We start from the raw sequence: 26282 nt of genomic DNA on the forward strand, positions 1-26282 counted from the left end.
TCCTCCAAATATGTAGTTACTGCAGAATGACCAAAGTAATGGTTTGTAAAAATTCTGTAGTTAAATCAAATTATTAACAGTCATCAACAGAGTCTTCAAGAGGGTGTTTTTTTGATTGCACAGATTGATGGCTTATGGTGTGACAATGTGACTCATAGCACCAGTGACTTACTTAGTAATGAGTTTTGTCTCGTTTTGGAGACAGGATCTCACTATGTAGATCAGGCTGACCCGAGACTCACACACTCCTTCCTCTGCCTCTCAAGTGCTGGGATGAAAGGTATGAGCCACCAAGCCCCACCCATACAGAGTTTTAATACAGGTATATATAGGGGAAATCATACCCATTTATTTAACTTTTAAGAAATACATTAAATATGATTTTTTTAAAAACAGAAATCTACATACCGTTGGGCATATATGTCTCCGCTGGGATTTGTATCTTTGCTTTAACCCTTCCTTTTTGGATGCACTAGATGAGTCATAATGGCTCGGATTTTATGTGTTTATGTTACAAGTAATTGCTGACCTGACCTGTCATGTTCTATTTACCATTCGAGTGTGGAAAGTTAACTGCTGGAGCAGGCCCTTGCTTTGAGGAACGCTCATTCCAGGTGAACAGCGGTGACGCAGAGAGTTGGGTGAGCAAAGTGTTGTTGGGAACTTAGAGGGGATTCATTCCTTCTAGAGGGGGAACTGCTCAGGTAAGGCTTTAGTGAGGTGAGAAGCCAGAGTGGGAGCCGGGCTACCTTCCAGACAAAGGAAATGACAGAGTTCTCAAAGATAACCAGGGTAGGAGACTGTATGGTTTGTGACACAAGCCTGCTGAAGGGGCCACTTAAGGGTAGGTGTGTCCAAAAGAGTTTGCAAAGTGAACCAAGTCTAATTCTAGAGGAGCTTTTATTGCTAGATGAAGGAATGTGAGATTTGGGGCCTTCATGTGTGTATGCATGTGTATGTGTATATGTATGATATATATGTACATGTGTGTAAATGTATGTATGTGGGGTGTGTGTGTGTGTGTGTGTGTGTGTGTGTGTGTGTGATACATAAATGGAGAAGTAGAATGATTAGAGTCCTTTTAGAAAGGTGTAGTAGGAATGAAAGCAGATGGAGGTCAGATTTAGTAAGAAGAGAGAAATGACTAGAAAGATATCCGGGATGGCCTCGCTTCAGTCAAAGGAGCTGAAAGTGGGGTTTGGCTGTAAAGTGGGATTGATTTGGGTCTCTTGATTACAGAGGTTACCAGCTGGTTCCAGAGTTGGTTGTCAGGGCATAACCATGGCAGAAGGGTGTCACAGGAGAAAGTTGCTTGCCTCACGGCAGCCAGGAATTAGAGAGGAATGGTGCAGAAGTACACCTCATCCTTCTGCAGTGACTTGCTTCTCCCAGCTCGGCCTTTCTCCCTAGAGTACCTTCAGCTATGAACTCATCGTTGGGTTTTATCCTTTGATGAAGTTATCGTTCTCATGATCTAATCTCTCTTCAGTAGCCCCGCCAGCTGGGAGACAGGCATTTTGCACACAGCCTTTTGCTGGGGAATACTATATCCAAGCCATCACAAATCCTGCCCCTACCCTTATGCCTGTCTCCTCATGCAAAGTGCAGGCCCCACCAAACTCTTAACACTCCCAACATTATTCAAGATTTCTAATCTAAAATCTCTTCTGAGGGTCAAGCTATGAATCTGTTTGTTTGTTTGTTTTAGTTATATACTTTGGCCCAGACTAGGTCATTTCAAGCAGCATAAATGGGGGCCGTGGTGATTTGAATATGCTTCGCCCAGGGAAATGGCACTGTTAGGAGGTGTGGCCTTGTTGGAGTAGGTGTGTCACTGTGGGCGTGGGCTTGAAGGCCCTCAACCTAGCTTCCTGGAAGCCAGTATTCTGCTAGGGCCTTCAGATAAAGATGTGGAACTCTCAGCTCCTCCTGTACCACAGTCTTGCCTAGATGCTGCCATGCTCCCGCCTTGATGATAATGGACTGAACTTCTAAACCTGTAACCCAGCCCCAATTAAATGTTGTCCTTAGAATAGTTGCCTTGACCATGGTGTCTGTTTGCAGCAGTAAAACCCTAACTTAGACAGGGACATAGAAAGAGGGGACGGAACCCAGAAAGAGCAAAATCCAGCAGGGTAAATGTCCTGCAGCCCAAGCTTGGTGGGTGGGGTGAGTGGGAGTTACGACTTCCTGGCTGGCTACAGCCCACATGACTTCCACCTAGAACTGTGTCCACTTGCGCCCTGTAGCTTTTCTCCTCAGACGTTCCACCTTTCTATAGTTTCCCCTGCAGCCCTGGCTTCAGTCTCACAGCTTTTGCAACCAGCCAAAGCAGGAGCACTTCTCAAGCAAGTCTTTGAAAGGTCTTTCCTGGCTAGTCTTGAGCCTGCAGTGGGTAGGGCTTTCCTGACTCCAGAGTTCCTCAGGCATCTTTCTTGTCCTTGTTCTTGGCTTCCCTTGAAAAGCACAGGTCTCTTTAGCACCAGTGCTCTTCTGACCTGTCACTTTAACATGCTCTTTTCTGCCGGCCTACTTGCCTGCTTTCCGAATCTTTCTAATCTGCTTTAGGTTCATATTTTCACTGTAATTCTGGCTAAAAGTAGCCAGCAGTGCTCATGCCATAACCTGAAGTTTGTCCTATCTGGAGACTTCATTGGATTAAGTAGTCCACCAATTTAAATTCAGCCTGATGTCAATACAAAATAGAAATAGAAAAAAGTGTGGCCAAGTTTTTTTTTTTTTTTTTTTTTTTTGTCAGAATGTGACATGCATGGTTTCTAGTTCAATTCTTAGGAGAGTACTTGTTCACATCCAAAACGCTATGAACATGATCTGCTGTTGTTTGCTTTTTATTGTTATTTAAGTCTTCAGGGCTCTTTACCACAACCACCTGTGTAGCATTCTAGGCATTCTCTATCCTCTGTCTCCAAACTTTTCCAAATTGCTTTCCCAGATCAGTTCTAAAGGCCTGAACCCCATGGTCAGGTATATTGTCACAATAAGGACTCTTCTTGCTGGTGCTGATTTTCTGTTTTTAAGTTTTGTTTTGTTTTGTTTTTAAATCACTGTAATATACGTTGTATTGGCAAATTGTCATGTGTTGCTTGAGTTCACCTAGAAGCTGTACCTAGAAACGGGGTTAGTCCCCCTCCCACATACATTTCAGACCCAAGCATGTTTGTCTCAAAGTGTCTTCCAAGGCCCCTTGTCTGAAGACTATTACACAGAAGGTGGGGGAAGGGGGAGGAGGGGGAAAGGGAGGGGGAAGAACAGGGGATGGGGGATGGGGAGGAGGAAGATTTCAGGACAGAAAGAGTGTTCTAGGTTGCCCTGTTTATGAGGTGGCCAGATTGAGATGATCATAATGGTGGACTAGTTTAAACTATGCAGGAGGAGCTAGGAGTCTACTTAGGAACGCATGAGGACCTAGGTTCAATTCTAGACTTCGGTGTTGGAGCGCCTCAGTTACTATGCAGAAGGACCTAGTTTCAGTTCCCAGCAGGAATGAAAGAAGTGGACGAATGGACTAAGAAATGAATGAACCGACTAGGGGAAAAGTGAGACTGACCAATTTAAAGTTATAATGTTGTGACTCCAGTCCCGTTTCTCTGTGTTGGGGGGCGGGGGTGTGGGCAAGGCCTGACTGAGTTCCTCTCTGAGGCAGTTTGAGCACTGATGAAGTCAGGTGAACAGAGGTGGGGGTACTCCAACTAGGGCCCTCGTGCATGTGCTGTGCGACAAGTGTTTTATCCCTTACCTAGTTTCTGAGGCAAGGTTCCCCTTTACCCCCTCCCCCCTTTATTTTGCTGTTGTGCCTAGCAGCTCCAGGTTGATCCTGACTCCAGTTTTACCCCGGAAGAGCTGGAGTTACAGATGCAAGCTGATATCTGGCTTTTTATGTAGTTTCCAGGATTTAACTAGGCTCATTAGGCCTCTTTGGGATTTTTGATTAAGAGGCAGAGTCAGCATTTTTCGTGTGTGCTTTCCCTATTTTCTTCTGTAGTTTTATTATATTTTTCCAGAAATGAAAGTTTTTTTTTTTTAATTTTTAATGTATTTTATGTATGGGTACACTGTAGCTGTCAGACACACCAGAAGAGGGCGTCAGACCCCATTACAGATGGCTGTGAGCCACCATGTGGTTGCTGGGAATCAAACTCAGGACCTCTGGAAGAGCAGTCAGTGCTCTTAATGACCTCTCCAGTCCCCCTGAAATGAAATAATTTTGAGTTAGTCTTGACCCATTAATTTTGTTGTTGTTGTTGTTGTTGTTGTTGTTGTTGGTGGTGGTGGTGGTGGTGGTGGTGGTGGTGGTGGTGGCGAGACAGGGTTTCACTGTGTAACAGCCCTGACTGTCCTGGAACTCACTCTGTAGACCAGGCTGGCCTCGAACTCACAGATCTGCCTGCCTCTGCCTCCCAGGTGCTGGGATTTAAAGGTGTAGCCACCACTGCCTGGCTTTGACTCAAAAAAAAAAAAAATAAATAAAAGAGTATATATTATATAAAATCATTCCTTATCACTGCTGTTGAAACATTCTTTTATACAAGTGAACTAACTGTCACTCGAGTGCTTGGGAAGAAACCTCTGAAAAGGTTTGTTTATGTGTATGGCTGCTGCTCCCCTCCTCCTGCAGAGATAACGTTAAACTTGAACATGATGCTGGATGCTGTAATGCCACACGGGAGTAAAGAGGTTGCCGCCCTGACTTGTTGGCAGGGAAGATCTTTGTTTTGTCCAAATGGCTGTGTCTTGTGTGCTTGTGCATCCTCCCCACGGCTTCTCTGTATAGGAGTCTGTATAGTCCGGCTACTTTTCACCCCACGGCTATGTTCAGTAGCGACAGAAAATATAATTTTAATGCACGGTCCTTAATTAATGTTTTTGCAAAGTTTGAACATTGTGTTCCCTCATGTTTTATTCTTAGGTGTGTTCACAATCGGATCCTTTCTTCTCTTATTTCTGAGACAGGGTTTCTCTGTGTAGCCCCGGAACTCACTCTGTAGATCAGGCTGGCCTCGGACTCACAGATCTGCCTGCCTCTGCCTCCTGAGTGCTGGGATTAAAGGCACGAGCATTTTCAAACCGGCTAATCTACCGGGCGTTGTCAGAAGGTCAATCATGGCTCCAGATAAATACTGTGAACTTTGCAGGTGGTGACATCTATGGTTCCACTGATTTAATAAGAGATGGTGTTTGTGCTCCTTGGGAATATTGTATTCCAGAAACCCCTTTTATCTAAGTAAAAATGTAGCCCCAGAAATAAAGGGGTATGAAAGGAAGAGATTTTAGCCTCTCCATAATCATACATTGAAGATAACTTAAAAAAGATATCGTGCCCTTTTCTCCATGGTTTTTGCCTTGTCAAATGCATGGGCTCTCTGTGCGTTACCTCAGATGTAGCTTATCATGGCAGGAAATAGCAATGTCACAGATCAGTGGGACGTGGGCCGACGGTGGGGAGTAGACTACTTTAGTTTTGAAGGTTCTGGGGGCTCAGGTGGCTGCACGTGTTCCTGGCCCCTGGATGTATCGTGCTCTGTCTGTCCAGTTTTCACAGGCCCTTCTCCATCTGCACGTTTCCTTCTCTCTGACTAGGATCTTCTCATTGGCTACCGGGGCCAACCCCGCTCCGCTCTGGTTTAAGGCAGGGTCTGGTGTATCCTAGTCTGGTTTCAGATTAACTGTGTAGCTGAAGATGACTTTGAAGGTCTTGTCCTCCTGTCGGCTCTGCCATGCCCAGTTCCTGTGATATTGGAGATAGAGCCTGGTGCTTTGCGTGTGCCCAGTAGTACAGTCATTCTGTGACTTGAACCCCAAGTTATGCATGCTTTCTTATGAGTGGCTAACCAGAACGACTTGATTAGATGCTGACAGGCAGGAACCCATCATTGATCAGTATTAGTTTGTGCTTCTGTGGCCTAGTTTTACTTACAGAACCAAATCCTAATTATTTATTCTAGTAATCCCCTTCTTTCCACCCTTCCCCCAACCTTTGCAAGTGTTTGGATCCCTCCCAGGGCATGTTAGGCATGTGTTCCACTGCTGAAATACAGTCCCCCTCCTCCTCCACTCATCTATGCTACTCAACCATGACTTGGTTCCCAGCACCTACATGGCCCCCAGTCGTGGGTCTGTAGTCTAATTCCTTTGGATACAATGCCCTCTTCTGGCATGTGCATAGTACACAGCTGTAACATGCAGGCAAAACACCCACACATTAAAAAAAAAGTAAAAAAAAAATACATACATATATAGATTTAAAATGTTGAATCTCACTTGCAAGGACATTTTAAGAGTGCATCTGCAATTCATATATAGCACATGGACGATCACTGCAGATAGGAGCCGCATGGAGTGACCCCAGCTCATCAAGTAAGGGTCACAAGGTGACAAGAAAGAGCACACTGTGGTTTTGAACTTGATCTCGCTGGCTACTTAGTTAATGGATGGCCTTGTGACTTACTGAACTAACTGAGCCATGAAGGCTCTCGTAGCTCTGTTCTAACAGTTACTGATTGTCCTAGTGTCTCGTTTCACGTCGAGGCTCTTTTGTGTCCTAACGTCTTCTGGCCAGAGACCTCATTTTCTATTTCCTTCGGGTCGTAGGAAGTAGCAAATTGATACAGAACAATGAGGGTCAATTCAACTTGGTTATGCTGAGCCGGTGCTGGGCGCAAAGGAGCACGGAACATCCACGCCGTGCAGCAAGGGCTGCAGCTGGCACCCGGCACACAGACAGACAGACAAATTGGGTTTATGAGTCAGTTTCCTGCATCCTGTGGTGTCCAGAGGAAGGCCCCCCAGCAGCAGCTGGGCCTGTGAACAATGCTCACTTCCTGTAGTCAGTGTATGCGGGGAAGGACCCCAAGGGCCACTCAGGGTTCAGATGGTGCTCTCAGAGTACCCCGAAGTCAGCATTATAGAACCCATGATGGAGACTCTGCCAGGGTGAGTTTACTTTCCACTGTAAGTGAGGAGATTAAACGACCCAGTTGTGCCACAGGAGTTAGAAGCTGGCACTAGTGCTGACATCATTCTGTCATCTGAGAAAGGGGTGATGCCATAGAAGTGTGACATAGGTCACATTTCTACACCAGTGCACTTATTCACAGCATTCGTGGGCTGATAACGGTAGTGAGCTGTACGTGGGGTTTGCTATTGGCTCCATGAATGTTTCCTACGGATTCGTGGTATTCAATTATGTGGAGGGTTTGCTATTCTAATGTTTAATGTTAATTACAAGTTAGTATATGATTGGTCCACATCAGAGAAGAGGTGGGGAGCATGTCACCAAAAGGGACCAGGGAAGACAAGGTTGGTGGTAATCAGTGGCAAACAGGAAAGCTGAATCCAGTGATTTCTGGGCTGTTGATCACATCAAGAGTCACATCTGCTGCGATGGGAAACACCGAGAAACACGGACAAACACACGGGCTCTCTGTGTTCCCCGGGGCTGCTGCACTGGACAGGATGAACGGAGACTGCTGACCCTGGGCTTCCCTCTTTTTCTAGAGGATCCTGGGCTGGTTCCTGGTGTGAAATAAAGGACAGATAGGGAGGTGTCAGCAGCCCGGCCAGAAAGCTGGGATTGGGTAGTGGCTTCCTGTAGTAACAGGCGCTGGCTGGCTGCCTCGAGCTCTCTGGCTGTTGAGGAGGTGGGTGGGAGACAGCTGTGCCTAGCACTGCAGGCCACATCGGCTCCCAGAACACCAGCCCCTCCATGGAACTGCTGAAGAATGTTCTGCCTGAAAGGTGAGGGGGCCTTGGGGAAACTGTCATTCGAGCCATAGGGTTGAATCCACTGCAGTTAGAATATGAGGGAGTTTAGTAAGTATGAAAGTAAAAAAGTCATTGTTCTGTTTTTTGGTTGCAAGAGGGAAGAAAGACCTCCTGCTGGAAAGATGGGATTCTTTTAGACAGAAAGATCCTACAGTGTGTTTTGTGTGCATTATTCTGTCATGGACGGAAGTGGTTAAAAGTTGAAGATAAAGAGCTGTTTTGTTTTGTTTTTTAAATAAGTTCTATAATGTAAGAATTGTTTAGTGCTGTACTATGAGCCCTAGAGGAGACTTTTTTTTTTTCATGTTAGGACTCACTCCTGCACAAAATTACAGTAGAGCAGAGTGGGGTGGGGAGAATTCCACGGCTCCCAGTCTTAGTGCACAGATTCAGAAATTAAACCAATTCTACTGCAGAAGGAAGGCACGTCTAGTCCTGGCCCCATGTGAGCTGCGACTTCCTAAGTGTTCTAACAAGACGAGTCACTGAGTCTTTGTGGTGATCGTCTTTGTTAGGCAATTGTTTAATCCTTGAAGGTTACGTTTCTTCCAGCGCTAACGCGCTTCTTCTATGAGACGGTCGATGTGAGGGAGTTGTGAGGAGTTTCCTTGGAACTGAAGCGGCCTGTGATGCTCATACCTTTCTGGGTATGTCATTCTGGTGATGTCGAACTCGACAGCCTTTCAGCTCTGTGAAAGAAGGTGTTCCTGCCCTGTTTGCTGTGTAGCCCACTCAGGCCTTTGAGTGGCCTTTCAGCTCTGTGAAAGAAGGTGTTTCTGCCCTGTTTGCTGTGTAGGCCACTCCTTTGTCCTCAGTCTGTTAATGGGGTATAAACGTGGGTTGTGGGGTTCCTTAAAACAGGCCAGAGCCTCTGACGTTCTACTCTAAGTTGGAGGTGTTTGTTGGTATTACCAGGTACAGAGTTGACCAAACTGAGGGGACAAGGATGAAAAGAACATTTTTTTTCTTCTCTAACATTTATTTATTTATTTATTTATTTATTTATTTATTTATTTATTTATTTCTAAATGAACATGGTGTCTCTATGGCTGTCCTGATACTCTGTAGACCAGACTGGCCTCGTACTCCAAGATAATGCCTACCTCTGTCTCCTGAGTGCTGGGATGAGAGGCGTGTGCCACCACTGCCCAGCCTTGATTAATTCCTACAATAAAGAGTTGTAATGGGGTTCCATGGGACTTAGTCTGAATGAATTTGAATATTTGTAAAAGGTAATCTTTTAATGAAGAGGATTATGAGCTCTGTTGAAATTGTTTCCTTTAAACTTACTTTTCTAGGTGGGGGGAACGGTGTAAGAAGTCAACAATATTATTGGATAAAAGAACACGCTCTCTTGGTGTGATTTCCACAGGGCAGCTGATGTAATTACATCATTACGATAGCTCAGAGATAAGAATTTGCAATTGACTGCAGGTGTGAAATTGTCACTGAGTATGACTTCTAGAGCTCTGTGTAATTTTTATCTCCTCCCGTAACAGCAAATTAACTTTATTAGAGAATTGATCGATATATTATGGACTCAGTTTCAGAATCAACTTAGGACAAGATTAACACTTGAGTATGTCATATAGTGACAACTAAGTACTTTGATGGTGTGTGTGTGTGTGTGTGTGTGTGTGTGTGTGTGTGTGTGTGTTGTGTATGTAATTTGCCAGAGCAGAGTGAATAAAGCCTCCTTTTTGGCTCTCTAAGCATCAAACACTGATAATCCACACTCTTCTAGTAAGTTACAGCCCGCTGGTACACAGTTATGCGTTGTAGTCATTCGTGTTCTTAGCCATGACAAAGTAGGATTAAACACAGGAATATTAAGGCTCACTTGTTGATGACTGGTGTTCTCACTTTGGAAAGGGCAGTGCTTTCAATAATTGGTTTATTTCTATTGCTAGCTCTTGCCCTGGAGTCATTGAGTATGTGATTGTGATTAACACTGACCTTAAAGGACACATGATTCCTGCCGCTCCTTTGGTTTAAGTTATGTTCCTGTGTATTTCTTGTAATTGCTAAAAGAAAACATTCTAATCAGATAGCCTCTCTCCCACGTTGACGCAATTTTCTTTTTCTTGAGGCTGTTTTTTTTTTTTTCTTTTTTTCTTTTTCTTTTTGAAGTCATGTTTTCTTGGCTTTCTCTCAGTTTTGTGCTAGTAAATGTCTGTATAGAAGAAGTTATGGTCGCCATTACTATCGCTAGAATAGCATACAGTTCTATGTCAATGAAACTGATCGATTCTTTGATAAAGTGAGTCACTGTTTGCTATTAACCCTGCAGTATCTCAGTATAGCCACCCCGCCCAAATTAATTTGTTTGAGCAACATCTGAGCTCCTAGTCTCTTGGGGAAAATCTGCCAAGGCCCCTGTGGTTAACAAATGCACGGCATAACTAAGGTTCCTGCACTATCTAGTCAGTGATCCAAGAGAGAAGTTTCCAGCTGACCGAACAAAGAACGAATGACAAGCTACCGTGTGTTTATCGTGTAAGTGTGTAGTCACAGATGACTGACGTCAAAAACTAGAATTAATATTTACTACAAAATCACAAGGGATACCAGTTATCTCTAAGGTGGTTAAAACAGAAATTTATTCAATACAGCACACTAACTTTCAACTTTATAAATATTATCTTTAAGTGTTTTTTTTCCTGTGTGGGGGCAGATATTTTAAAAATATTCTAATCCATCACAGACTGATATCTTGTAAACATTAAATCACACGTTATGTGATGTCACTGCAATGTCACATACTTGCTTCTGGGACTTCAGCAAAATATTGTCCTTATGGTGCTGGTAGCAGAAAAACCTGTCTTAATTTATTAATACACATTATAAGCCAGACACACATACACACACACATGCACATTCTAAGCCAGACCTATGAAATCAAGGTGTATTGTCTCGGCATGTAAGCACTTCTACCCAACTGAAACGTTCTCTGTGGGAAAGAAGAACTCAAGAAGCTAAGGGAGCTTCCAGGGCTGAGGGAGCTCAGACAGTGGTGAGATTTGGGCAGGGGAGATGGCTTAGTTGGTAAAGTTCTTGCTTTGCAAATGTGAGGTCCAGGGTTTGGATCCCCAGAATCTGGATACCATACTGCAAGTCTCCTCCTAAGGCATGATATGGGGTGAAAACAGGAGGATCCCTGGAAGTTTACAGGTAAGTTAGTCTGTCCCGTGTAGTACAATAATAAGAGAAGCTCTTCTCAAAAAGAGGTGAAAAGCGTAGACTGGCAACTCAGATTGTCCTTCGACCTCCACATAAGCTCTGTACATACCTACACACACATATGCACTTTCATCATGGACACACATACACACAATTACAAGGTTCAGAAGACCTCTCCTCAATGTTGTGTGTGTATGTATGTGCCTGTGCATGAAGTACCCCTGCGTGGTTTATGTGTACACGTGTGTGTATGTGTGTGTATGTGTGTGCGTATGTGCACGTGTCTGTGTGTGTCTGTGTGCATATGTGTGCACACATGTGTGTACATGTGTGTGCGTGTGTGCATGTGTGTATGTGTGTCTATGTGTGTGCATGTGTGCATGCGTGCACATGTGTGTGTGCATGTGTGTATGTGTACGTGTGTGTCTATGTTCACATGTGTGTGCGTGTATGTGCGCGTGTGTGTCTGTGTGCATGTGTGCACATGCGTGTGCACGTACGTGTGTGTGTGTGTGTGTGTGTGTGTGTGTGTGTGTGTGTGTGTGTGTGTGTAGCTATTATTGGGGAAGAGGAGACTCCCTGGTGGAGTTGCCTACAAGGCAAGCTGGGCAGAAAGCTCTAACTAAGGATGTAGCTTTTGTGAACGGCCACCCATGCTGGAATGGACTTTCCAGTGATACAGCTGGTTTAGAGAGAGTCACCATGCTCCTGTAAGCAGTCCCAGTAACCTCACCCGTTCACCAAGGTAGGCTTAGGAAGAATTACTTCTTTGGTTTGTCATCAGAGCCCTTTCTGAATTGAATAGACAGTTGTGAACATCTTCCCAAAATAAAACATGTAACATGGTTCTAGGAGAGAATCTTTTCTTGACTCTTCCATTTCTGGCAGACGTTGAATCTTCCATTTATTGTAACAGCATCCCACCGGATTCTGCCTGTTTCTAGAGACCTTTTCTGCGTGGTGCTCTGTTGTTTTTGCATTGGGTGGATGCCAGTTAATTAGGGCCTACCCTAATCTCATGTCTAGCCTCATTTTCTCTGAATATGCCAGCAAGAACCTGTGTCCAGATAAAGTTCTGTTTTGAAGTTCTGGTGGATTCTGAGAGGGCACCATAGACACCAGTAGAGCAGAACGTGCCTAAACTCTGTAAGCTGTAGTTGTTTTCTGAGAGAGATGCTAGTGCTTTGCTGCCACTGCCCACCACGGCTGCTTTGAGGATGCTTTTGAAACCCTACAATGCATGTTTCAGGCCAGTTTGTACATTGATGGATTGGAAATCTACTCAAGTCCAGCCATGCAAAATAAAAAAGTTGGGCTCTTTAGTTCCATTGCACGACTCTGCTTCCTTCGTGAACTTTTATCCCGTCGGGAAGGAGGAAAACAGAACAACAAAACTGAACTCAAGTTCACTGCAGTCAGCTCAGCGTGAGCCAAACTTTAAACAATTGCATTAGACGGCTCAGGCACTGGATGGTTCGCCTCTCATGGTCCTTTCGTCTGTGTTGTTCTGGAGTTACAAAGAGAAGACAGCAAAATGGGCTGATTTGGGAAGGATAAATGCAGACTGGCCTAAAAATCAATTCAGTTATTTAAGGTGTACTGTGGGCCTTAAGTAGTTGAACTTTGTATTTGCTTTTCCCTGGTTCTTCTCTCTCTCTCTCTCTCTCTCTCTCTCTCTCTCTCTCTCTCTCTCTCTCGTGTGTGTGTGTGTGTATGTGTGTTGTGTGTGTATGTGTGTTGTGTGTGTATGTGTGTTGTGTGTGTACATGTGTGTGTACGTGTGTGTATGTGTTGTATGTTTGTGTTGTGTGCGTGTACGTGTGTGTGCGTGTGTGCGTGTGTGTGCATGTGTGTGTATGTGTGTTATATGTGTGTGTTGTGTGTGTATGTATGTGTGTTGTGTGTGTGTACACTTTTTTTTTTATTAATAGGGACTTGAAAGCAGGGATTGATGTGGGCCTGGGTTCTTTTTCTTCTCAGCATTAGTCTCTTCCAGGATCTAGAAAGCTAGTGTGGTAGAGTGGGAGAGTTGTGAGCTCTGTGCAGTTGGGTGTGTCCCCCAGCTGCCTGCATGCCCCACATGACGGTCTTGCCTGTACTCTTTTCTACTTCACAAGTTATGGATTTAGGGAAGCCTCTGGTTGTCTAATAATAGTCGAGAGCTATGCTAGAGAGCAAGAGGATGGCCGCGAACCATTTCAGGCATGTGCTGCTGCTGCTTCCTGGGTAGTTCTTGTTGGAAACAGTTCCTAGTCCTTCCTAGACGTGCTCCCTGGGGTGAAGCACAGGCCTCTTACCAGTTGTCTTGTGTGTGTTGTGTATGCAGAGGAATTCCTCAGATTCTTTCCTTGGCAGCATTTAGAAACCAATGTCAGGAATCAGAAACAGATTTGTTTTTTCTGTGCTGGAACAAGTGCATTCTTCAAGTGTGCTAACAAGCAGCCATTTGGTTTGGAAGGTCCCTCCCCACCCCCATCCCTTTGTTTGAGACAGCCTCTCCGTGATGGCCTGAAGCTCACATTCCTCCTGCCCTGCCTCCTGAGTGTTGGATTTTAGGTGTATGCATATCCAGTCCTTCCTTCCATCCCATAACGAGACATCAGCAGACATGAAGCAAAGTGCCTGTTGTTTTCTTCATTGATTCTTAGCATCATCTGAAGGCAAGAAAAGCAAAGCAACACTGGGAATATCGCGTCTGTGGAATTCTGGGTATTTTCCTGTCACACATTCAGAGTTTGGGTGTCATGTAAATTAGCAGTGTCTTTGGGTGCTTTAGACCATCTCTCTTTAAAGTGTCTCTCATCCCTTCACTCGTTTAAAAACTGCCCGTGATTGGCAGCCAGCAATCTGTGGCTACCAAGGGGAATTCTTCCGGCCTGCAATTTAAATTAGCACTTTCGATAAATACTCTCGTATGATCTCACATTTCTAAAACTGGAAAGAAGCAGGTAATCGGGAAGAGCCATATCTGTTCATGTCAATGTGACTGTTACAGGGCAAGCCTGGTCCCCTCGTTAAGGAGAACGTGCAGTGGGAGCATGCAGGAGGTGCTACCCCGCGGCCCGTGGGGCTGAAAGAGCAGTTGCTGGTTTTGCTGCACCAGGTGCACGCCTGTCCATTTGTGGTTCCTGCTGTGTGCAAAGATAAAGCTGTGGGTCTTTTGGGGGGGACCAAAGCAAGTGACTTTAGTTACTGAAAGCCTTGGTAAAGACGTGCTCCGCCTCCCTCAATGTATAGAGTAAGACCCTGAATCAGCTCCTAGTTCCACGTCCCATGCGATGGGATTATAGACGTGTGCTGTCACACCCATTCAGTGTTTGCCACACTGGGTGTAGAACCTAGGGCCTTGTGAATGCTAGGCAGACAGCTGATCAAGGGAGCCGTATCTGTATCTCTGTTTTTACCTGTGCTTGCCCCATTTCTCTGCTGATTTTCATGTCTCTCTGATGGTTTTTGAATTCCTTTCTTAGCTGTCTTTCTCTCTTACAGTCTGTGTTAATTTTCTTATTGCTTTGACAAAAAAATACCCAAGAAAAGCCACCCTTTGGCTTATGGTTTAAAAAGGGATATGGTAAAGGCACAGAGGAAGGAGCCTGAGGTAATTAGTTACATAGTTTCCAGTGTCAGGAATCACAGAGCGGACCAGAAAATGGGACCTTAATATAAAAACCTTAAGATCTGCCTCCAAATGACCCACATCAGTAAGATTCTCCCACCTACAGGTTCCACAGCCTTCCAAAACAGTTCCATCAGCTGGGGACTTAAGTGTTCAGACTTAGGAGCCTACAGACATTTCATATCCACCCATATGACCACATAGACAGAGGTGCTTAGTTATTCCTATGTCCTGCCGGATCTGCCGTAGTACGAATACATGATTAGTGGTCTAAGCATGCCTCAGCAAAGGTGACAGGAGAGGGGCTGAGGTGATCAGAGCAGCATGATCAAGACCATCATGCTATGGCCGTGGGCTGGGCACAAGGGTATTCAGGGATTTGTAGTGTAGCCTTCTGAACAGCGTTAAGTAAACAGAATGAATGCCGGCAACAGTATAGAAGTCTTTAAGCTATAGCTTTGGCGTAGTTAGACGGTTTGGCCAGGTGTGGTCTTGAGGGTATAAGGAACAGGTGTAAACCGGAAGACGTAAACTTTGTAAGATTTTATACAGATTAAAATTAAGCTCTATTCGTTGTTAAGTTGACCGCACCCAACAAGCAACTGTCTGGTGTGATGCCACCCGCGCTCACCTTCTGTCTGGCGACCGCCTGTCATTAGCGGTTTTTGTTAGCCTAGATTGAGCTTAGACTTTTTCCTCGATGCCTCTTACTACTGAAATATTGCCGGGACCGCGAGAGCAGTCAAGACAAAAGGGTGAGCTGATTTAGCATTGGAGGTGAATGGGAGGAGGGTAGGTGGGTGCAGGATGGGAGGAATGGGAATGTTCAGGCCACTTTTTCTTTTGAGTACTTTCTAGGGGGATACCTGAACAGGCCACAGTGAGCTGCTAGGAATTGTGAATTGTAACGTCTCGGGCCTGAATTTATATCTACGCAGACAGTCATTTTCCCAAAGACCCCCATACTTGTTCCAGTGAAGGACTACAAGGCAGAGCTTTGGAAAACGAGAGGAAAGCGATCTTCTTCTGTGATGGAAAGAGGCTGCGTGGCCCCCTTACCGTTTTATTCCACTGAGAACCAGTCTGGTGTCGGCTTCGTAGGTTACCACTCAAAACCTTTAAACCAAAGTTGTAACAAACAAATCTTGGTGTGGCCGCTCAAACCCGTGATCTGGGCCCTGGGGAGTTGAGCCAGGAAGGTTCTAGATCCCGAGAGGGCTCTGAGTTACATAGTGAGTCCCAGGTCAGCCTGAAGGATCTAGGCCCAGGCAGTAAAGTCATGGCAGGCAGGTATTTGGAGGACAAGTGGAAGCAGGAGAAATTGGCACCTTGAGGGGTCGTTTTGAGAGAGAGGTGTAGGGTGCAGAGGGGCCACCCAGGAACCAGCCTGGCACCGCTCAGGAAGGGAGGAGATTATGAGGGAAGCTGGATTACATTAGAAGAATAGCGGCTTTTCTGTCATCCTGTCACTTTTGGAAAATTAAAAAAGGGACCCAGCAGGTGCTGGTGATAGGTGAAGTCTTAGTAGAAGAAAATGGAATGTGTGGAAACACAGACCTAGTACCCAGGGACAATGACACCTCATCCCGCCTGCCACAGTCATGCCCTCCTAGGTTACATTTTTTTCCCCCTTTGAGCAGACTCTTGTCCAGTTTTAACTGGACAGAAGACGTCCTGGTCCATCCTCTCTGGATATGTAGGAGAGTAGCAGAATATCCCACATATTATGCAAAAAGCCGAATAGTATTCCAGGAGAGTGCATTTCTATATCTAGGTTTATTATCCAGAATGTATTATCATTCTGAAACGCATGAAATTCATCACGTTTAACCCAAACGTTCTGATAAAAACGTTGGGTATGAATGCTAGTTTGCCGATATTGATGGACCATCGCCATGTACCGAGCACCATCTCTCCCTTCCTCAGGACAGGCTTCTGACTTATCCCTGATGTGCGGCTCCACCCCCTGCCCGGTATCTCCTTAGGCCCTGACTTCTGACTGCTTCCTTGTCCCCCCCTAGAGGTGCTTTTGCTCACCTCAGCGCTTGGGGTCTCTTCCATCACCAAAACTGACTTTGGAGCAAAGTAAAGAAAGAGTCTTTTAAAAAGAGCCCCTTGCTAATCACGACTCAGATATCTTTAAAGGATCAACATCCACTAATGCAGAATCGTCAAGAAATCCCGAGTGCGGCCTTTATCAGAGGAGTTTAGCATTTTTTGAGGGAAAACCTCCTAAGCCCCAGTCTGTCTACTATAACACTGAAGAGTCAATGATAGTTTATATAGAAATTGGGCGTTTTTCTAAACAGTATACAATAGTCTTCTCTAAGCTTGACCCAGACAGTCTAAAGAGTTGTCGGTTAGACCCACTTTGGACGTGTGAAAACGAAAAAATGATTATGTTTTGTGGCGTAATGTGCAAATCTGGTGTTTCCACATAGGCACAACAGGCAGATGCTGTTTCCCACTTCCCATGGTAGCATATTTAGGCCGGCCTTTACGAAGTTTTCTGGACTCTGAGTCGTATAAATACATCCAGATGAAGAAGAAGTCCCACACGTTGGATGTCTTGGCAGAGGAGTGTTAAAGTGGAACAATGCTCAGAAATTCATGTAAGCTTGAAGGTCTCCTGCTGGCTCTCACCGCTCCACAGGAAGTGTTTGCTGCCACAGCAACTGAAACAAAACCTTTCGTTTTTGGAAATGTTTCCTGGCAGAACAAATACTTGATAAAAATTTAAAGCGAGATTTGGAATGCTCAGATGGTGCCTTTCTGTAGAGAGTGTTTTATTTTATTTATTTTTTTTTTACAAAAATCTCTCCACAGCCAGATGAGAGGAACGTGCGGGCGGATAGTTTAATTCTCACCTATGTAGGCTGAGTGCTGTGCTGAGGGGCTGCTAATGAGCTCCTTTTGACCTGAGGGTTATGTTCTGTGTTGCTCCGGTTGGTAACTGCCAGCCTGCCTTGCATTTGGGACAAATGGCCCGTGAGCTTTAATGTTAGCCAATCACAGTGAATGTTTAAAACAGTAGGTTGAACATCCTCAACGGAGAACCACAAGCCTGACATGTGTATAGATCCAAAACAGGGGTCTAAATGGAAAACACACATGTCATCATTTGTTTGGCTATAGTCGAAAACACCAGTGGCACCCAAAATCCTATACTGTTCCTTTTAGGCTCCATACGTACAGGTATACATCAACAGCTGAGTTCTTTGCTTAGACTTGGGGCGTACCCCAAACCCCAGGATGTCTCATTTCTTACTAAAGTTAAAACTAAAAGTAAGATAAAAATCTGGGCTGCTTTTGATCCCGAGCATCTTGGGGCCACAAACCTGTCACATACCCGAAGAGGTGACATGACGTGTGTGTCTCTCTCTAAAATCACAGCATTTATAAATTCTGTAAGGGTTGGATCCCAGTGGCTAACTTTTGATAACTTCCAGCAAGCCACATATAAAACATCAGCTTGACATTTGTCCGTCTTGTGACAGTTTTGTCCCATGCCTGTGATGCTAAACATTGCCTTTTCTGCCACCCGAGATAGTGGTGTTGCTGTGGGCAAATATTACTGGTCTTTTTCTCCTTTTCTGACTTAGGATAACGATCTTCCTGAGGATAGGGTGTCATAGTTGTTCCCTGGAGCTCACTTATCTCCATGAAACTGTAGAATGGATCCAGTGTTGGAATGCTATTTGAAGAAAGATAAGGTTTCTATTAGCCGAGAGGAGGCTGGAGCCCCTAAAACAGATGGGGACGCTTTGGTATCTAATGTGCCCAAGAATTCTCCCGCCCGCTCATTTGATGAGATCCTTTTCTTTCATTTTTTTGCCCCTTTCATGTCCCACGCCTCACGTGAACAGCTAGCAGCCTTGACTTTTGCACCTCAAGTCAAGGACCTCGAGTGGTCAAGAATTAGGGCAGACCTCAGAGATGCTCTGCAAAGAAGAGGCGAACTGTCACTGTGGCAGGGGAGTGGCTCTTAGTGTGCCAAGTTAAGGATTGTCTAGTCAGAGTGGAGAATCCTGTGGTTAGATAATCCAGTATTTCGTGTCACTCCGAAGTTTGTATCTGCAGCCTCCGTGAAGCTTCCAGTGCAGTCAGCCCCTCCATGTAGCTACTGCTTCTCTGTCGTGGCAAAGGCTTCTGTCGGCCAGTTCTCTGTTTTGACAGTGCCAGTCACAGACCAGAGCTAAGCCATAGGTGTAAGACAGTGCTTTCTACTTAAGAATTTGTCCTCATCTGATTCTATAGTGTGGAAGAAAGGAAAAAGGGTTCCCTGCCAGAGCTGCAGTCCCAAGTGAGCCGTGTTCTTACCCGGTGCTTGTGGAAGGGATGTCTTTAAAGTGACTTCATATTTTCCTAAAATGTGAGAGGACAAAAAAAAAAAAAAAAATCATCATTCCTCCACTCCATCCCGTTTTATTGTTGAGAGCGGTAGTCTAAATGCTAAATGCATCTCCAGAGACTTCCCTTTGGGCTTTTTTAACTTAGTTTAAGAGAATTCCTGTTAGTGAACTAGATTGTTGGGGGGAGGGCAGCAAGGGGAGGAGGATGGGGAGGGGAACACCCATAAGGAAGGGGAGGGGGGAGGGGGATGTTTGCCCGGAAACCGGGAAAGGGAATAACACTCGAAATGTATATAAGAAATACTCAAGTTAATTAAAAAAAAAAAAAAAAAAAAAAGAGAGAATTCCTGTTAGAACCTTGAAAATTTAATTCTAGTGAATTTATCTATAGTGATCCAGTTAGGACAAACAATAGGGTTGTGCGTGTGCGTGTGTGTGTGTGTGTGTGTGTGTGTGCGCGCACGCACGCACGCACGTGTGTGTGTATGTGTGTCTGTCTGTCTGTGTATCTAAACTGAAAAGCAAACTTTTGAATGCTTAACAGCTCAGATAGGTTTATGCATGGCCATTGGGTTCAGGTTGATTTGTGTGTTCAGATGACAAAAGTTCCCTCATGGGCAGGACAGGACAGGCTGACATTATTTATGATTTTTTCTTCACTAGCAGCAGTTAGATGGAGGGCAGGCTCCACGCTGGCTCCCGGAGTACGATTCGTATGTTCTTTGGGACAGAAACTACTTTATGCCGTGTGGAAGTGCTGAGGAACTTGGGTTTCCCTCGCGGGGTTTGGGTGGGTCCCTACAGGGCTTAGCTCATTAACTGAGCCAAGAAGGGCCTCTGTGGATACTTGCCCTTTAAAGGGATGGCGTATTTTTTTTTTTTTTTCTTTTTTCTGGAGCTGGGGACCGAACACTCTACCACTGAGCTAAATCCCCAACCCCGGGATGGTGTATTTAAAAGGATATTAACCACTGCTTTCTGTGAACGTAACTTTTTTGATGATAGCGTAAGATATAAAAGTAAGGGCTTACTATTCCAAACAGGACTAAAAGTACGCAAAGCGTTAGGGAAAACAAGAAACTCTGTCATTTTTCCAAATCTTTTGTTGTTATCGGTTGCTTTGTCTTATTTTCTAGAACAACCCAGTAGAAAAGCCTAAGAAGGCTGGGGTAGTGACCCAAATGTAATCCCAGGGCTGGGAGGTGGGGAGGTAGAACATAAAGAGTTTTGTCATCCTTGGCTTTGTAGGGAGTTTAAGGCCAGCTTTGGCTGCAGGAGAACCTGGAGGGAAGGAGAGAGGGAGGAACAGAAACAGATTAATCACTAAGTCCTGGAATTGTAGTTACAGGAAGAAGAGCTGGTAGGAGAGTCAAGGAAAGAAAGAGTAATGTGTCACTAGGAATTCTGGTGTTTGAGCAAAGGAGCCTAGGCTTTGTGGTGATGGAGGAGCCATGACCCACCCAGGTTTGCCCTTGGTCTTTGAAGTGCCTGTTTAGTGACTAGGCAATTGATCAGAGTGGGGGAAATGATTTAAAGAAATATGGGGTTATTTTCTCAGAAATAATCACTTAAATACGAAATATTTTCACATAATTTCTATTTGAAATGTTATTATAGCCTTATTTCACTCAGTGTTCTGTCCCTTGTTCTGTGTTTTTAGATCTACTGGATACTTTGTTTTTAGATCTCCTGGATACTTCTGTAGGGCTCCACTCTAAGCACAACCTTTTGTTTTTCTCATTGTAACATTTGTTTTCTGTTTTCCTCTATAAAAGCATCTACAACCTGGCAGTGGCCATTTCTGTCTGCGTCTGGTACCAAGCAGATGGGCCGCTTATTTTGCAGGACCCGTCTCTAAGGGCACCTAGAGGTACTCTTTTTATACATTGTAACTGGGTGCTCAGGTGTAATAGGCGCCTTATTTTTCTTCTTTCCCCTTCCCTGTGGACATTAAGAAGCATAGGGACAGGCTGGAGAGATGGCTCAGCAGTTAAGAGCACTGACTGCTCTTCCAGAGGTCCTGAGTTCAATTCCCAGCAACCATATGGTGGCTCACAACCATCTGTAATGGGATCCGATGCCCTCTTCTGGTGTGTCTGAAGACAGCCACAGCATGCTCATATACATTAAATAATTTTTTTTTAAAGTATAAGGACATTGGGCCTCTGATGTAGGTTCTGTTTATAGCTTTTGTCTTAAAACTAGGTGTATTATTTTATTTTGTCATGAAAGGCTTTTCATTTGTCATGGTGGTGTACTTCTATAATCCTAGTACTCAGAGATAGAGTTCAAGGCCACTGTCTTTCACTGTCTGTCTCTGTCTCTGTCTCTCTGTCTCTGTCTCTCTGTCTCTGTCTCTGTCTCTGTCTCTCTCTCTCTCTGTGTGTGTGTGTGTGTGTGTGTGTGTGCGCGCGTGCGTGCGTGCGCCTCCTCAAACATTAAAGGTAAACCTAAGAGCATCTCTGATATTTTACACTATAAGGCTTTTTCATGTGATGCAGAAGACCTTCAATCTAAGAAACAGAGGTCTTCATGCTTCAGATCATGGGTCTAGCTTAGCATTTACTGATGTCAAAGAAGCTACTTAGCCCCTCATAGCTATTTCTCTCTTCTACTAAACAGAGATAACTGTCATGTCTACCTGATGGAATGATTTTTATGGGATATTAAAAAGCGATAAGGTGCCTAGAATGTGACTAGGAATCTTCTCTTCTATTCCCTGCTAATGCTACCTCATTTATAGACAGAGTCCGTGTCTCCCCTCATTCCGCAAGTCACCACTGCCTTAGATTGTGATTATCAGCTAGTGTCTTTGTTGCTGATTGCTCATTCACAGTCTGGATTCATTGTCTAGATCCTGCAAAGTCCTTCTAACAGGAATACCAGAACACAGTGTCTTTCTTTTCTGGTTGAAAGTCTTCAGTTCTTAACCACTACCACCCCATACTCTTTAGGATAAAGTACAAGTTTATCCAGAACATGGAGAGGCTTCCGTGGGAACGTGCTTGCTTGGTTTCCTCCAGTCCCAAATCTACTAACCTCTCTCCTTGTCCCTCTTCCCTTTTCTTCACCTTTCTTTTCATGTCTCATGACCCTCTGCCTAGAAGGGGCTTGGCATTTTGATGGGGCTGAGAGGGCTCGTTTCAGATGGTTCCTCTTCATGGAGGCGTTCTATAACATTAATTATCCCTTTCTGTTCTGCTCTTTCCTTGTGATAGTCCCCAAGAACTTAGAGTACAGGGTCTCTGAGCTTTTCACTAGGTTCAATGTCAAGATCCATATGAATATTGACCGAATCAATTCATTATCAATTGAAAAATCATTAAAAATATAGAGGAGAATGTTGGCATGCCATCTGGCTTTCTATTACAAGCAGAATAGGAAGCATTAGCCTACGCCTTTTCACACAGGCAAAGCCATCATTCCTTACTTTCTCTGTTCTCTGGAAGTAATTTTTTGCGAAGGAGAGATTAACAAAGGTTTCCAAGTCAGATTATGTATTTGGGAAAGAAAATTCAGGGCCCGAAAGGAAACAAAAATCCTAAACTTATTGGAATCCCAACCCCCACCCCCCTTGAAAAATTTTGTTTGGGATGTAGCCATAAAATTCCATAAAGTAAATCAGTATAGGTACTGTCATCCAAGTTCAAGACTAAGTGTGTAAGATTTATTACCCAGATGTAGATAAATCATCGAATGGTTGACTAATATCCTGGGTCGGTCACATGTAAGAAACTTTCATAGACTGGCTGGTTTACAAACAACTGTTGCTTGTGCTTCTGTTGTGAGGACGTCTGAAGTCAGGGTGCCAGTGTGGGGGTCTCCAGAGATTCTTTTTCAGGGGTTCGGGCTGTAGCCTCTTTACTTCCACATACGTGAGAGAACTCTTTGAGGCCCTGTTTATACGGTCTCCACCCTCTTACCCAACCACCTCCCGATCTGGTCACTTTGGGGATTAAAGTTTCAACATGAGAATTTGGGAGGAGACAGACTTTGATTCTGTTTCCATCTGTAATTGATTCGTTAAATCACATGATCTGGATGTGTTCTTTTGAATCGATGAGCGTGAGTAACAGAATCTTTTTTATCCCGCTGTGTCCGTTGCGATGGGTAACATTTTTGGCCACCATGATCTTTCTCTTGGCCTCATGCCTTGTCAGCGTGTTATAGTACGTTATGGAAGAGACTTTGGAGATGCAAGAACAACTTTACAAGCGAGTGAGGAGCCTGGCTTATCCAGGCCGACCTGACGTAGTCCCGGGAACGTTTAAAACAGAGGGCTACTTCCCTTTCTGACACCATGTGAGGCCCTTATTTCTGGCTGATTGACCCAAGATTTTTCTATAACTTTTGAAGCACCAAGGCCCACTCCCGAGAGTGTCTCAGACTTCTGAGGGTTTCCATGAGAAAGAACCAAAGACACCATTTATTGTTATTTGCCGACTTGTTCAAGAAAGTTTAACAGTGATAAATCAAAGGAGTGGGGATTGGTTTTGGTGGTGGACTATCAAAGGTTCACTCTCAATACCTCCAAAGGCTGTGTTGAGGCATGTTTGCGGTGTTTACTGTTTTGCGGTACAGTTTTTCTTAGGTTGCTCTCTGAGAGCCAGACTTTTTTTTTGTCAGCAGGCCGCCTCTCAAACCTCAGATGCTTCAAGCATACTAATCTTTTGTCAATCGGACACACGCCTGATTTTTACCTCCCTTCAGAGACATTAGCAGAATTTTCTTACTGCAGCGTTAAAAGCCATTCATTTAAATCGGTATAAACAGGATAGGCCGAGTCTTTGGCAGTTGGTGAAACAATTGGCTTAGTATCAAAGCAAAGAACAGTTATGTCTATGTCAGATGGCGACAGCAGTTAGTCATAAATATAGTTCAAGAGTCCCACTTACGTTCTCATCTTTGTAGAAATCAGGTGACTCCTGCGTGCATTTTTAAAGGGAGCAATCAGGAACGATTCCCTTTAAAATACCAGATAACACGGTCACGATTGTAGAAAGCCATGTGAATGACGAGTCCGTGAATAGACGTTTAGGACAGGTTGCTGACCACACCAAAGCTATAAAAACGGTAGTTTTTTTTTCCCCTCTTGCCTGTTGTTTTACACGTACAATGGATTAGAAAACTAATCCTTATTTTTGAAATGAGCTTATTATAGAGGGTCTCTCTCTCTCTCTCTCTCTCTCTGTGTGTGTGTGTGTGTGTGTGTGTGTGTGTGTGTGTGTGCATGTGCTAAGATTGAACCCAGTACCTTGTATGGGCCAAGCATGTGTCCCACCACTTAGCTTCAGCCCCACTCTGAAATGCTACTGCACGTAAGTTTGCCCTTTAGGTTAACTATGGGTCTTCTGCCTTCCAAAGCCATCTCTGTCTTAGCAGAATTATCCCCCCCCCCACACCCCCAATGAAGCCCTGATTTAGAGTAAAGCACACCTGCTGCACATTTAGATTGGAAGGCCACATTGGCCGGTATTTGTCATTCATGTTCCTTTCTTCTTCAACACTCAGCACACTTGATAACACAGACCTGCTTTGAGTTTCTCCCCCCACTCTGAAGACCATTTCGTCTCGTTCTTCTGAATAAAAACCCGCATATTATTTCTTCTAGTCCGCCACCCTCCTTTATCTCTGTGTTACTAGAATGACTCTAGGAGTATCGGGGATATATTTAAAAAGTAATGTAAGACATAGAGTCTTGGTACTTAGGGCTTATCATGTAATCATCTGGAATTACATTTACTTATACAGCCTTATAATTATGTCAGAGCAGCTTGTTTTCGCTGCATAATTATCACATCGGAGTCTTCTGTGTGTAATTCACTGGTTTCTACTGGATTTGAAAACACCCGCTGGAGCGATCGCAGCCCGCGCACTTCAGAGGTCTGTAGAGAGGTACGGATGGGGGGTGGGAGGGGAATTTCTCTTCACCAATGACTTGGGCTCCATCAGTAGAAGTACACGACAGTGGGACAAGTCATTTGACTTCCTGGGGTCCAGCTCTTTCCATCTCTGAAACGGGTGGCCCCTCACCCCTAAGAGCTTAGGAGCTTTCAATGGGGGTGATGCATTCACAGCTTGTCCGCAGCTTGGTTACAGCCCGTCACTGCTAACCACTGGTTTTCTTGCTGTCGTATGTGTGTTAAACGCAGCATGGCCCCTGACCATCTACCTGATGGTATTTGTCACAGTGCGGTGCCAAAGAGGCTCTTCCACCTTGGGTTTTCAGTCTAAGTGGGTTGGCACGGGCCAGAGTGTGCACCCCTTTCTCTCCGCTGTTCATATGTAAATTCGCCCACAAACGCCAGCACAAGTTAATCCTGCCTCTGGACTCTCCGTTTATCTTCAGCCATGGATTCAGCCCCTATTCAGAGATATAAATGAGGCTAGTGCCTACCTCAGAAGCCTTAATAAAAAGAACCTCTCCTGCTTCACTTTGGCCTTCCCTGGGTTAGATACCCAGAACCCAGTCCTGAGCGTACTCAAACGACCAATGATCTGCCTTCTGAGCTCTGGTGTCTTCTGGTTTCTTTCTTCTGTCTACATGCAGTTTCCAAAATACAGAGCTCCAAAAGATGCTTCGATTGGTACAGAATCCGGCGTGCAGCCCCCAGCTCCGGTCTGTGTCAACAGGTTAAGTAGGGGAGGCCAAAGAGCCTCCCCAGGGATTTCCACGTTGCTTACACAGCTGGCTCAACTCGCTTTCTTGTTTAAACACTACAAAGCGAGGACAAAGAAGCTAATGTCAGACACATGACAGGGCGTAGTCCCTTTAAAGCCTATCTTCAAGTATCAAGCAGCAGGAGAGATGCCGACAGAATTTTAAAAGCTAACAAGAATAACAGAGATGTGTCCCTGCCCTCCCCCAGGTTGGGGTTTTGCTTGACATTCAACCATGTGTTGGTTTATTTTAAAATTTGATATTCTGCGAGTTAAAAATAGAAGGAAAAGGACTTAGAGATGATGACGGAAAGTTTAATTTCAAAACTAATGACAGGTGGCTCAAAGTGTAGCTTCAAACAGTAACAAAGGGCTAAAGACAAAAGGTCTCATCTTGGGAAAAATATAAAGGAACCAGCTATTGTGGGGGGTGGAGTTTATGGTAAAAATAGAGGAGAAGGGTCAAACTCACTGATACTTGGTGTATTTATTTGAAGGGTTTCTTGGTAGAAAAGAGGATAGGGGAATGACACTAGCGAAAGAGAAGAAGACTGGATGTGTATATGTGGAAAAATAGGTCTTAATAAATAACTTTAGAGTGTATTTACATCTTAATTTCCACAATTATAATCATAGCCAGATATTTTCAACCCCTTCCCCTTAAAGGTTCCTTTATGTGGTGTATCTGGCCA

At 44.5% G+C, this 26282-nt stretch overlaps 1 protein-coding gene across 8 annotated transcripts in view; it reads left to right on the forward strand.

Moving 5' to 3' along the window:
* The window catches only part of Nhsl1 (NHS-like 1), a 235601-nt gene that overhangs the window by 117395 nt on the left and 91924 nt on the right, over positions 1-26282 (forward strand). The window contains exon 1 of one of the 8 annotated variants that reach the window (XM_087556581.1): positions 7665-7755. The exons of 6 other annotated variants lie outside the window; for them this stretch is intronic. In XM_087556581.1, coding sequence (XP_087412707.1) covers positions 7740-7755 — 16 coding nt within the window. In that variant the 5' untranslated portion in view covers positions 7665-7739. 8 annotated transcript variants of the gene reach the window in all.

The sequence above is a fragment of the Rattus norvegicus genome, chromosome 1, assembly GCF_021556685.1.
Source record: "Rattus norvegicus strain SHRSP/BbbUtx chromosome 1, alternate assembly SHRSP_T2T, whole genome shotgun sequence".
Lineage (NCBI taxonomy): Eukaryota > Metazoa > Chordata > Mammalia > Rodentia > Muridae > Rattus > Rattus norvegicus.